Below are 14,530 nucleotides of genomic sequence, written 5' to 3'. Positions count from 1 at the left end.
ACCAATTACAGTACGGAAACCGTTCTAGCCTCACTAACCAATCACCTCCTCCAACTATTCTCACTGGGAAACAGCGCACTGCTACTACAGTTTGACCTCAGCAGTGCCTTCGACCTAGTAGACCATGACATTCTGATTAACTGCCTCGACTCCATAGGCATCGCCGGACAAGTACTAACCTGGCTCACAGGCTTCCTAAAAAACCGAACCTACCAAGTCCATAATGACGGAACCTTCTCCCACACATGGAGCAACCCCTGCGGAGTCCCCCAGGGCTCCCCCCTATCCCCGTCACTATTCAATATCTACATGGCATCACTGGGACACATGCTATCGAACCATAACCTGAAATCCTATATATACGCGGATGACATTACAATCATCATACCCATCACCTCACTGTCAAATGAGACAGAACAATTCATCTCAACTGTCCTCACCATGGTAGAAAACTGGACCACTCGCTTCAAACTGAAACTAAACCCAGAAAAAACCAAGTTCTTCCTTGCAAGTCCCAACCACAAACTAACATCCACCACCCTGCATCTTAATGGCATAACATATCCAATCAACTCTACTATAAAAATCCTCGGAGTCATCTTGGACCGATGCCTCACTTTAGAACAACACACTAACACCCAGGTCAAAAAATGTTTTTCCACCCTGTGGAAACTCCGCTCCATCAAACATTACTTTGATTTTCCCACCTTCAGATTGCTGGTCCAATCCCTAATTCTAAACTCCCTGGATTACTGCAATATCATATATCTGGGCTCCTACAAGAAAACCATTAAACGACTACGACTTATTCAGAATACCGCAGTCCGCCTCATCTACGGGCTCAAAAAATCAGACCACATCAGCCCTTTCTACAGGAAACTTCACTGGCTACCGTTCGAAGCAAGGATCATCTTCAAATTCGCCTGCCTCTGCTTCAAAACCCTAACTGGCTCAGCCCCGATATATCTTTCACGCCACTTCACCTTCCCAGGCTCTAACCGTACACGCAATGCACACCTGTTTGCCTACCCCTCCCCAAAAGGATGCATCCACAAAAGATTCTTCGATAAAACCCTCTCATTCCAAGCTGGCAAATGGAATGACTGCCTGTCCACTCTCATCTCTCTTGCCCCAACGTATCAATCCTTCAGGAAATCTCTAAAAACATACCTCTTTGATAAATTCCTCTAACCCCCGTCCCCCCGACCAAACTAATAATCCCTTGCCTCCCTCCCTACCCTTCCCCTCTCCCCATGCAACAATTATTGGATCTTTTTGTAATTGTCACTGGTTTATGCCATATAATTGTTAACCAATTCTCCGCACCTACATTGTTTAATGCGCTCTGAACTGTTTTTCGATATGCTGTAACCTCGATGTAACTTTGCTATAACTAAGCTGTAACTTCGCTGTAAATGTACAGTCTCTTATCCTGTAAACCGCTCTGAACTGTTTTGTGGTATTGCGGTATAAAAAAATAAAGTTATTATTATTATTATTATTACTTCATTGGAAGCAAGTAGCATGAAATAGGCTTTCTAATATGGATCTGAAGGATGTTCCCAAGTAGTGCTGCCAGATTTCCGATTCAAATGGATTCACAGATTCGAATCAGGTGAATCTATTTGCATCGATTCACTTAAAAAAATAAATAAATAAATCAGCCTCCCGATTCAGTAACTGACCCTCTCCCTTCACCCCCTAAAACAAGAGCGGCAGCACTGCCTCTTGCAGCTGCTACCGGTTCTGCTTGAGGGGGGAGGGTCAGTTGGGAGGTGCTGCAGCGTCTTGTCCCCTGGCCTCCCGCTCTTACCTAAATTACTGGCAGCCTGCAGAGAGTATCGTCGGTGCTTTAGCGATCCTTGCAGGCTGCCATCAGCCTCCGCAGCTGTCCTTCCCTCTGCCGCGATCCTGCTCCTGATGACAGAGGAGGGGCGGGGGTGGGGCAGAGGGAAGGACAGCTGTGGAGGCTGATGGCAGCCTCTAAGGATCACTAAAGCACTGGCGATCCTCTCTGAAGGCTGCTCCGCAAGAGCGGGAGGCCGGGGTAAGCTGAAGAACATGTAGGCCTTCGGAGGGTGGTACAGGGGATGGGGGGGTGAAACAGCCCAGGCCTTAGTGAGGGGGGGGATAGCCCAGCCCACCCCAGACCTTCAGGCGAGAACAGCCCAGGCCTCTGGGGGGGGGTGCTGGCCTTCAGGGGGGGTGTAAGCTTTCAGGGGGACAGGACTTTGGGGGGGCCAGGTCTTCAAGGGGGGAGGGCCCTTGTGTAGAAGTACACAGATGGAGGGAGGGAGAGAAAGGGATGCAAATGACGGACTGGGGTGAAGGGGAAGAAATAATGGGTCTAAAAACCGAGTAGAGGGAGAGAGATGGAGGACAATGGGATTTAGCGAGGGAAGGAACAGAAAGGGAGATACGTCGGACACAAGGGATGGTGTAGAGGGGGGAGGATAGAGATACTGGATAGGAGGGTAGTTGGGAAGAGAATGGGAGAGATGGTGAACCCTGGGGTGGTGGGGAAAGAGGGTGAGATGCTGGATGAAAGGGTAGTTAAGAAAAGGAGAGATGGTGGATCTGGGGATGGTAGAGTGCATCGCTGTAGCTGCCAGATGCCAGACCTCCCAGGGAGGGAAGGGAAATGGAAGAGGAGGACAGAGATGGAAGATGGAGGGTTAGCACTGAGAAAGAAGAAAATGACAAATGAGCAGGAGATCCTGGCAAGCAAGTTATCAGAAGACAACCAGAGCATGGGACCAACATGATTTCAATAATGACCAGACAACAAAAGGTAGAGAAAATAATATTATTTTCTGTTTCTCTAATCTTTCGCTGTACAGCAGTTCTTCCAACCCCTTAACCATCTTAGTCGCTCTTCTCTGGACCCTTTCGAGTAGTACCATGTCCTTCTTCATGTACGGCGACCAGTGCTGGACGCAGTACTCTAGGTGAGGGCGCACCATGGCCCGGTACAGCGGCATGATAACCTTTTCCGATTCTCTTATCATTCCTAGCATCCTGTTCGCCCTTTTTGCCACCGCCGCACATTGCGCAGACAGCTTCATCGACTTGTCGATCAGAACTCCCAAGTCTCTTTCCTGGGAGGTCTTTCCAAGTACCGCTCCAAACATCCTGTATTTGTGCATGAGATTTTTGTTACCGACATGCATCACTTTACACTTATCCACATTGAACCTCATCTGCCATGTTGATGCCCATTCCTCGAGCCTGATTATGTCACATTGCAGATCTTCGCAATCCCCCTTGTGTCTTCACTCCTCTGATTAACTTCGTATCATCTGCAAATTTAATCATCTCGCTCGTCGTACCTATATCCAGATCGTTTATAAAGATGTTGAAGAGCACCGAGCCCTGCGGCACCCCACTGGTGACGCTCTTCTAGTCCGAGTATTGTCCATTTACCCACACTTTCTGTTTCCTATGCTTCAGCCAGGTTTCTTGGGTTTCTTATTTTTTGGATTTTTTCTTATTTTTTAGATTTAATTACTTATTGTTCCAAATCTGAACCTCATCAAATAACCTAGAGCTCCCCTAAGTCCCTGTGTAAGATAGCTAACAGTCTGAGTTCTTTCAAATAAGCTGCTCTTAAATCACAGTAGTTATTGTACTAATAAAAAAAAGAAAGGCATACATGTATGGTAAACGTACCATTTTTTTTTTTTTCTGTCTTCATAGTTCATTTGGTATAAGAAAAAATAGGTTAATAATCCAATGATTTGAATTACTATACAAACTGTTCTCATTTGCGTCTTCAAGAATAGCCACCATACAATGTGTTTAAAGCCAGCATGCTTCTATTTATGATACATTGTTCAGATCCCCAGTCATAATCTTTAATACTCATATCAAGCTAGGGAGCTCGAACAAGATGGAGGTTTGAGGCACAAGCTCCCATACTCATCAGCCTACAATGAGCATTATCCCAGCTTTGATTGAGCTAAATTTTTTTTCTTTTGTCTTCAACGATGCCATCCACAAAGCTGGGTAAAATTGAGGCAGCATTTGTGGCTAATTCTAGCACTTAAATGCCTGAAGGCAGACCCTCCATCTCCAACCAAGTCAGATACTGGTAGATTGGTTGGAGACAGCATTGCGGAAGTTGCAGAACAACTACATCAAATTCCAACATGCTGATAGAAAGCAAAGATGACGTGAAGGGTATTAAAACATAAATTATGAATACCAGTAAAAGTTTGGCCATGGATCTAAGGATATTAAAACAGAAATTATAATTACCAGTAAAATTTTGGCCATGAATTTCCGCATGCTTCATTTGGAACAGAAATGTGAAAAGATTGATGAAGCAGCATCAAATCAACATGCTGACAGCAAAGTTATTCAAAATGCTGGAGTCACAAACAAAGACTTTGGTAATCACTGACGTCAAAATAAAATTTGAGTTCTTGGCTTATACGAAGGTATGGAGGGCAGTGATGCAAGCAAGTTTTTTGAAACCTGGATTCCTGCTGTTCATTTACAATTTGAGCGGCCACTGGAGGTGGAACGCGCGCACAGGTACCAGCACATCCAGCTTCTGATAATACCAAATCTTGCGCACTGGTCTTGAAAATTTTGCGATATCCACAGGTAATTGCTATTCTGAATAAAATTACAGTTCTGAAGAAGATATCATAGCAAGGACAAAACATTTATATAAAAGCCAATTTCACTAAGAATATAGCAGACAAATGACAGCATTTTCTGGTATTGCAACTATGCTTGAAAGACTTGCAAGCTAGATACGGACTACTTTTGCCAGCTCGTCTTAAAATGATTTTTTACAACCGTACTAAAACCTACACTGAACCAGAAGAGGTTGAATATTTTCTCAGTGAACAAGAAGCTTTGATTCAAATGGCTAGAAAATCTGCATATTTTTCAATAATTTACTTTATTTCCCAGGTTCATGTATCAAATAATGTTTTTCTCTTCAGATGTAGGATGGCATCTTCTTTATTGGACATATCACGTTCAAATTATTCATGTTCATTGGTGGTATGCTCTCTTATAATCATATATAGTTTAAAATGTATGCTTGGGCTGGTGAGGATGTAAGCACCCTCACTGCCTCTGTTGGGATTTTCTTCCCCTCAGAGGCCTATGTACTTGATATTGGGTTGGGTTGTGAGGCCGCTGTCTAATGGGATGGGTGGGAATAGAGTGTTTGTGGAGAGGGTGGTTGGGTGCATGATAGAATGTGAGATTGGATTTAGGTTACAGTTACAAACAATTTTTCCAGAGGTCATTTCTAGCCTCTGGTTTTTGTATATATGTGCTATGAAACTGTCCATTCTCTCTCTAATATTTGTGATGTGTTGGGAAAGTTCATTGCCTTTCTATTACTATGCTACTCTCATTTTCAATGGTGTCGCTTAAGCTATTATCTCATAATGTTAAAGGAATCAATAGTCCTATTAAACATAAAAAGATTTTATTATACTGTAAACAAAATAAAGCCCAACTGGTCTTCTTGCAGAAAACCAACTTGAATGTTATAAAATCCCTTAAAACGTGATTGGGTTTCATATTGTTTGTTTTCTGTAGCATGTGCTAATAAGGGTGGAGTTACCATTTGTTTATCAAGAGCTTAAATTGTACTATTTTATCACATTATCAGGACAGCAAGGGGTGATGGGTATTAGTTACCATGATTTTAGCACAAGAAAAATATTATTTTCTCAATATATATGGTCCAAATAGTTCAGATTTATCCTTTTTTCATGAGATATCTCAGGCACTTACATCTTTAGACTCAGATCATGTTGTAGAATGGACCAGGTCCCTGCCCTACAAATCTCCTCAGGGGAGACTGCTCAAGCTTTCGCTCACAAAGAACTGGAAATTGTTTTCCACAGGCAATATATGCTGATGAAATGGTCCTATGGATCCATCTGGAAATCATGGCCTTGGACACCATGTTGAGTCCAACTAGTGAGCACAAAAAGATGGTCAGACAGTCTGAACTCATTAGTAACCTTAAGATATCGTAGAAGCACTCTCCTCATAAGCAACTTTTCAAGAATCCAGTCCTTCTTAGAACCTGTGGACTGGAGCACCAGCAATCTGATCTCTTGATTGACATGGAAAGTCAAAACAACCTTCAGCAAAAAGGACGGAGTGGTGCGCATAGAAACTCCAGCCTCCATGATCTTCAGGAAGGGCTCTCTTCAGGAAAGAGCCCGTAGCTCCAAGACTCTTCTCGCTGAGGTAATGGCCACGAGAAAAACTATATTGAGTGTTAGATCCATCATGGATACTTCCTTTAGCAGTTTGTATGGAACCTAACAGAGGCCTTGCAAAGCCATGTTAAGGGTCCATGATGGAAATGGATGTTTTAGCATGGGCCTGAGCCACAGCACCCCGTTTAGGAATCTGGCTATGTCCAGATGAGACGCCAATGAAGCTTTATGCTCTAGAGCCCTGAAACAAGAGAGTCTCACCACTTAGATTCTGAGGGACGCTACTTTTAAGACCCTTGTCAAGGCCAGCCTGGAGGAAAACTAACACCACCAAAATCAGAGCAGAAAAAGGCTCTGCCTTCTCTTTAATGCACTAGTGCTGAAATGCTTACCAAGCCTTAGCATAAACAGAGACCAACATAGGTTTTTTGGCTCTGAAAAAAGCATTTATTTTTAAAATTTCTATATTGTGTAGTTCCTAAGCGGTTTACAGTATATCCACATATGCAATACTTAATGCTTTATTATAGGATCTGACTTGTCTTGATTGAGGATTAACTGTGAACTTAATTTTTGATGATTTGTCCCTCTTTTGTACTGTTTTGATGAACAATTGTGTTTTGAGGAGTTTTCTGAAAGTTCCTCTATCAGCACATTTCCTTAGATGCCATGCCCTATCATTGAATTCCATAATTTCACCCCAGCACAACAAAAAGTCATTGCACGGGTTTCTACATATTTTGGATTAACATTGGCCTTTAAGAAAGCAGAATTTTCAGAGCACGACAATCTTTTGGGCTGATAAGTGGGCATCCTACTCTTGAAATACTCTGGATTTATACCATACAAAAATTGATGACAAATCATCACAATCTTATACTGTACTCTAAAAGCCACTGGCAGCCAGTGCAGTTGTTGAAGCCACAGTGTAATATGAGCATATTTTGATGTTTCTGTAATCAGTCTGGCTGCAGCATTTTGTACCATTTGCAATGCCATGTACCTTATCTTAGTCACTCCAAGATACAGGGCATTGCAATAGTCAAGCCTCAACAGGACCATTGCCTGCATTACACTGCAAAAATCAAAAGATACCAGCATCGGCTTCACTCAATACAATAGATGCATTTGTGCAAAATATGTCTGTACAGTCTTTGCCAATCATTATCTCTGAGTATCCTTTGTGCACTAACGCTGCGTGCTCATGCCACACACTCAAGAGCCATGCCATAAGAGCAAAGCAATCCGGATATTCTATGACCAGTGGCCCATGAAAAAGAAGGTCCAGCTTTACTTGCAGTCTGAAACCTGCGTCCCCTCTGAAGATGCACTAGATCTGTATACCGCAATCTGCGTGGCCAATCTGTAGCCACTAGAATTACTTTTTCCAGATGGCTTCCAATCCTGTGGAGTGTCCACCCTATTATGGGCCATGGAGGAAATACATAGAAGAGCTCATTCTTTGATCACAGATGGACCAGAGCATCCAGACCTGCACTTCCGGGATCAGATCTTCAACTGAAGAATTGGCCCGCCTTCTTGTTTCTCATTGTCGGCATCAGATCAAAAGTTGGGCAACCCCAGCGACGAACAATGGATTGGAAGGTTGCAGCAGATAGCATCCATTCTCCTGGATCCAGTGTCTGTTGATGAAATCGGCTCCTTCAGATTTTTCTCCAGCTTCTGCAATACCAATCTCCAATCTGTTGACTGACCACTTCCTTTGGGAGGCTGACCAACTCCCCAGGATCGGGCTCCCCCCCCCCACCCCTAGTCGAACAGGCAAGCATCCGTTGTCACAATTACCCACAATGCTATTCTAAGAGGTATGTCCCTTGATAATGCCTGTGGACAGAGCCACTAGCTCATACTGGCACAGGATTCCAGAGTCCCTGACAGAGTCATCTGTAGGAAGCCTGATTGTGGCAACCACCACAATACCAGTGTGTTCTGGAGAGGACGCATGTGAGCCTTTGCCCACAGGACCATGTCTACCATGGCTGCCATGGAGCCTAGCACTTGGAGGTAGTGCTACATGGATGGAGCTGGCTTGGCCAACAAGTTCATTATCTGGGTGCAAAGTAGACACAAACCTCTGCAGTGTTGAAAAAGATTCCCAGGGATTCCAGGGATTGGGACAGAACCAGTTAGCTCTTTCAGAAATTCACTATCCAACCCAGGCTCTGTAAGACCTGAAACGCATGAGCCACCGCTTGTTCTCCTTCTGAGAATGACGGAGCTCTGATCAGCCAGTTGTCTAGATATGGATGTACCTGCAATCCTGTCCTGCCTAGATGGGCAGCTACTGCCACCATCACCTTGGTAAACCTGTGAGTTGCTGCTTCCAGCCCAAAGGGAAGAGTCGAGAACTGATAATATTTCTCCAGGACATGAAATCTCAGGAACTTTCTGTGTTCCAGAAAGATGGGAATGTGCAGTAGGCCTCTGTCAAATCCATAGAGGACAGAAATTCCCCTGGCGCCACCACTCTATGACTAATCATACTGTCTCCATGGGAAAGCATGGAACTTTTAGAGCTGTATTGACGTGTGTATGACCCAGAATGAGTCTCCAATCTTCTGAGCTTTTCTTGGGCACTATAAAGTATATGGAGTATCTGCCTGAGCCCAAATCTTCAGGCAGCATGGTCTCTATGTCCTGAATATCTAACAGCCTCTGAACTGTAGTTGTGACCTTGCTTATTTTCACTGGTCGCCCCGCCAGGAAATCCAGAAGCCAGAAGGGATGGGTGAATTTGAGCTTGTAAGCGCTCTGAATGATCTCCAGGACCCAAGAGTCTGACAAGATCTGCGCTCAGGCCTCCGTATACTCCAAGAGCCATCCCCATATTTTCAGGGGAATGCCTCCAGACCTGGCATCATTGTGCTTTTTTGGAGGATGAGAACTGGAGGCTTGGTTCCGCCTGGGATCTTGAGAATCTATGTCTTGATCCCTGGTAGGATCTCTGAGAGGAGGCTCCTTCTGAGTACTGCCGAAAGTGCCTAGAGCCATGAAAATTAGACTGCCCAGAGCCTCGTGAGATTTGCGGTCTGTTGTCAGGTAGAGATTTCGGTCAACAATCTACCACGATATGACCATCCAGTTCTGTTCTGAAAAACATTTGTCTCTTGAAAGGAAGTTTGCTGAAGGTAACCTTAGAGGTGGAATCTCCTGCCCATTGCCTGAGAGCATTCTGAAGGCTGAGATAGGGTACCGTATTTTTTGCTCCATAAGACGCACTTTTTCCCCCCCAAAAAAGTAGGTAGAAATAAAGGTGCGTCTTATGGAGAGAATATACCAGACAACGGCTATGCCTCTTTCTCTCTCCCTTCCCTCCATCCTCCCTCACATCCTCGCCCACGTTTCCCAGCAAGCAAGCGCTGCCCAAGAGTCGCTGCGAGCCTCCCTGGTTCAGCTCAGTTGTGTGGTGCCATCAGCTGCCATAGCCATGTCTCGTGCCTGCCGCAGGCAACCCAAATCCCTTGCAAGTTCAATGCATCCTCATTGCAGCCCCGATCCGACCATGCAAATAAGCTCATTAATATTAAAATGCCTTGTAGTACGATTGATGCTCTAACTTGGATTCCCGATGCACTAAAAAAGCAATCGCTTTGAGCAATCCAAAAAAAAGCAACTGGTCAAAACCTACAACAGGTCTAACCTTTTTTTTTTTTTTAATGGGCACAGATACTGTGCATATTACACATGGACAATATTTGCCCCATTAGAAAAAAAAAAAAAAAGCACACACATGCTGCCAATGATGGCCCTCCCTGATGAACCGACTCCCCCCTCCACGAGCCAGCGAAAATGGCAGGAGGAAAGCCCACCTCCCCCACATGTCATGCTGACCCCCACCTCCCCCACGAGAAAAAATGGTAGAAGGGATGTCCACTCCCTCCTGCCATAACAATTCCCCCCCTCCTGCGGCAGTGAAACAGCAGGAGGAATGCCCACTTCCTCCTGCCATATTGACCCCACCACCCCCGCATGAGAAAAATAGCAGAAAGGATGCCCGCCCACTCCCTCCCCCTCCGCAAAACAGATGGACAGACACCCACTCCCTCCTGCCACTGAAGGCCCACTCCCATGCCAGATGACCCCTCAAATAACCCTTACCCTCATCCTTCACCCCCTCCCCTGACTAAAAAGGCAGGAGGGACACCAACTTCCTCCTGCTACTGGAGGAGGGATACAGAGGGAGGAACCTAAGGCCATTATTGGCTCAAATGTCTAGGGCCACTCCCTAAGGCCTTAGGCATCTGAGCCAATCAGGGCCCTAGGCCCATCCCCGTGCATCACATGATGCTCCGGGGGGGGGAAAGGCCCACCATTTTGGACTGGTGGGCCTATGAGCAGGACGGACATTTTATTTGATAGACGCTGGCCTGCCTAGTTTCACTGAACGACAACGAGAAACTCTGAACAGACCATTACAGGGCTTAGAGATACAAAAAGCCATTAAGACTCTGCGTTCCTGTACAGCCCCGGGCCCGGACGGGTTTTCGGCGGAATTCTATAATATGATGTCACCCCAGCTCTGTGAGTCACTGATGTCATACTATGAGGAGGTGATGGAGACTGGGGCTTTCCCAGCCTATGCTAATTCGGCCACTATCACATTGATTCCTAAACCGAACAAATCTAGGGAGGAGGTCGACTCTTACAGACCTATATCTCTGCTCAATGTAGACATAAAAATCCTATCTCGCTTGTTGGCAAATCGGTTGACACCGCTTTTACCACACATCATATCGTCAGCGCAGGTTGGCTTTGTTCAGGGCCGCCACTCTGTTCTCAATGTTCGCCGGGCTCTTCTGGCTATGGCTAGAGCGCAGGCATCAGACGTTGGGGGCATATTGGTGAGCCTGGATGCGGCCAAAGCATTTGATCAGGTCCTCTGGCCCTATTTGTTTTCAGTTCTTGAATATGTGGGTATTGGAGGGCACTTTTTGGCCGCATTGCGAGCATTATATACATCCCCTACTGCATCCATATTGGTAAATGGGATTTTCACATCGTCCTTTGAGGTGGGCAGGGGGACGCGCCAGGGTTGCCCGTTGTCGCCTTTACTATTCTTATTATACTTGGAACCACTCCTTAGAACAATTCAGAGAGATGACATCTTAGTCGGATTAACGGAGGGAACATCCCAATTACGGGTGCTAGCATTTGCAGATGACGTCTTGCTGACCCTGGCTCGCCCTCAGCAGTCCCTGACTAGAGCCCTTGAGTTACTGGACGAGTTCCATCTTTTTTCTGGCCTAATCTTAAACAAGCAGAAATCCTTAGTCCTACCCTTACAGGATGAGATCCGAACTTCTTGGCAGGGACCCTTTCCATTGGAATGGGCTTCGAAATCCTTACGTTATCTGGGGATTTGTATCCCGCAGGATTTAACTCAATTATACAGGATCAATGTTCTCCCACAGCTTCAACAAACGGGACAGAGACTTCAAGCTTGGCGTTCTTATCCTTTGTCCCTGTTAGGACGAATAGCCCTGTACAACATGATGATTATTCCCCATTGGTTGTATCTATTACAGACATTGCCCTTGTTGCTAAAACATCATCATCTTTGTATTCTTCACAAATCATTAAATGGATATTTGTGGGGTGGCAAACGCTCTCGGATTTCCCTCCGTACACTTTTCTTACCTGTGTCTCAGGGAGGCCTTGGACTGTTACACCTGGGGAGATTGAATTTAGCATGCCAATTTCGACATATGAATGACTAGCTCTGTGGGACCTCCCATTTCTCAGCGGCCGAGGTTGAGTGCCTTGCATTTGCTCCCTTTCACTTTAGCTATTTGCTACATGTTTCCACATTGCCTTTGCGTACTCAGCATTATGGGGATTTCTTATTGGTTCCCATAAGGAAAACTTGGAAAAAATTATATAAACAACTGCATATTAGGTCAGACGTGACACCATGTTTGCCTATTCATGGCAATGCTAACTTTGCTCCCGGATTTGACCTGAGGGCCCCTTCTAAGTGGGCTCAGGGGGGGGTGTTTTATCTGTCTCAGGTACTTCACACGGATGGCACCCTTCAATCATTTCAGACGTTGTTGGATGCACATATATTAACTGCTAATGATTGGCTGAGTTATGGGCAACTGTTGTATTATGTGAAATCTCTATCTCGACAGGCTTTATTAGACACTGTCCAAGAAACATTATCTGAAGCCCTCTGTCTAAAAGCACAAGACCCCACACCACTCCGTATTTACCATCGTTTTCTGCAAGGGCTGGCTGGGGACTTGGATTATAGAACTTTGGCTGGTTCCTGGTCCTTGGATTTACAAACCACAGTCTCAGAGTCCATGTTAAAGAGGAGCTTTAAATTGGGATCAACTATCCTGGTGGCAGCGATTGAAAGGGAACGATACTACAAATTTTTGGTTCGCGCTTATATGGCACCCACACGAGCCTATCAAGCCCACATTAGTTCTTCAGCAGGTTGCCCTAGATGCGCGGCTACCAGGGCTACTCTTGGACATATGTTTTGGCTATGCCCTGGTATTCAAGCCTACTGGCGACGTATAGGACTCATCATACAGTCCTTGTGGAAATGCTCCTGGACACAGACGTCGACCTTTCTCTTTACGTTGAAATTTTCACTGGACCCAGTTAAGCCAGGGGTGAATGCTTTTGTTCAAAGGGCTATCCTGGTGGGTATAAAGACTATTCTACAATGCTGGTTGTCCTCGCAAACGCCTACTGTCTCACATTGGCGGACTCAAATGATTTATTGGGCTGGTTATGAAAGACAAGATGTTCTTGATTTACATTCCAAAAAAGGTATTTTATTTCTCTGTTGTTGGAGACCCTTTTGTTCTACTTTGTCTCCTGTAGCGAAAGCTCGATTACTGGATTGATCAATTTCTGGCATGTATAACAGTGGCTGTTCCCTTGGGGAGGGGGGGGATTGGAAGGGGAGAAGGGTTTTTCTTGTGTACTGTGCATTGTTTGACTTGTATCTTATGTTTATTGCCATTCTATAATAAAAAACAGATTTAAACATAAAAGATTCAGTAGGGTGTTTGTTTGTTTTTTGGGTTGTATAACACACTGTTCTTCAACCGCCAATCCGTGGACCGGTGCCAGTCCGCAGAAAATTTCTGCCAGTCTGCGCAGGGCCGGCAAGATCAACAGCTGCAAATTCCTGCACTGGCAGGGGGATTCGATTTACCGCCCGACTTTTGCTCCTCCTCCATTAGGAATCACGTTCCTTGAACTTCCCAGAAACAGTGACTGAATATTATGAAAGCTTGGTGAAATCTGGGCTATGACAGATAACGAAATAAAAAACAAGCTTTCTTTTTTTTTTTTTTTTTGAACTCTACAGAACTTTATTTCTCACCCATACAAGAGCTACGGTCTCCTGAAGTCATTCTCTGGACCAAACCCTACCCCAGCATCCTGACTGATTTTCCTCTAAACAGAGGACTGCATCCCATGTGTCCCACACATTCAATAACAGTCCTATAAGACATTTAATGAGAGAGGTTTCTGGTGCTGGATGCACAGACTCTTTGTAATAGGGACCAGTTGGAAGACCGCGTTCCCTTTGGTGCTGATGTTCAGCTGAAATCAAAGGTCTCTGAGAGACTAATGAGAGACGGGTCCAAGTCTGGGCTCTAAACTATCGGTACTGTCTGGACAGATTTACACAGCTACGTCATCATGTCACCAAGGAGGTGACATGGGCTGAGGGTTCTGTAGATAGGACATCACCACTGCTGAGATGGACAACATAAAACTGCTCATCATCTGTTTAGTGTCTTCTGAGCTTCTGGAATTGGCAAAGCTGATGAACGAGCAGTAGATAGCAATCCAGGCACACCACTTGAGCTTGAGCGTAAGGCCGCACATGCTGAAAATCATGCCTAGAAGATACATATAGTCAGGCGTGGGGTCTTCCAGGGTGGGGTTGTTCTCCGTGGAAGGCGCTTTGTACCTCAGGATCTTACCCGGCCGCCGCGGGTCGTTGACGTTATTGACGGACATGCCGAGGCCCAGGCGGAAGCTTTCTAACTGTCCAATTAACCGAAGAACCCAGCTCAACACGCTGTCTGACCCTCCGTGGGCGGGGCCTCATCTTACAGGCTCCACCAATCAGGCGTCGGTAGCTGGACTCGAGTACTGTATTCTAGGGCGTGCTGTGTTGATTGACGGCCGCTCCAGTTAGTGCGTTCGTGAAGCGGAGTCTTGGAATTTAACCCCAATAATCTCAGTGCTGTGTGTCGCAACTCACTATTTTTTTTCTGTAGTAGTTTACTTGAGGACTTGAGGACAAGATACAGGAGCTAGAAGGACTTTACACC

At 45.4% G+C, this 14,530-nt stretch overlaps 2 protein-coding genes across 5 annotated transcripts in view; both read right to left on the bottom strand.

Annotated features, from left to right (window-relative positions):
- The window catches only part of ASCC3 (activating signal cointegrator 1 complex subunit 3), a 938,401-nt gene that overhangs the window by 689,130 nt on the left and 234,741 nt on the right, over window positions 1-14,530 (bottom strand). The gene's annotated exons all lie outside the window — the stretch shown is intronic.
- On the bottom strand, window positions 13,524-14,215 carry LOC117356792 (protein Asterix-like). Its single transcript, XM_033936492.1, has one exon. It carries the CDS (start codon window positions 14,211-14,213, stop codon window positions 13,893-13,895), a length of 321 nt encoding a protein of 106 aa, XP_033792383.1. The 5' UTR covers window positions 14,214-14,215; the 3' UTR covers window positions 13,524-13,892.

This window comes from Geotrypetes seraphini, chromosome 3, assembly GCF_902459505.1.
Source record: "Geotrypetes seraphini chromosome 3, aGeoSer1.1, whole genome shotgun sequence".
NCBI classification, from domain to species: Eukaryota; Metazoa; Chordata; class Amphibia; order Gymnophiona; family Dermophiidae; genus Geotrypetes; species Geotrypetes seraphini.
Note: the sequence above shows the minus strand (reverse complement) of the source record. Positions and strands in the feature narration are given on the sequence as shown.

What these genes read in the sequence shown, in the direction of transcription:
- LOC117356792 (XM_033936492.1), bottom strand. Translation starts at nt 14,213, where the DNA reads ATGTCCGTCAATAACGTCAACGACCCGCGGCGGCCGGGTAAGATCCTG.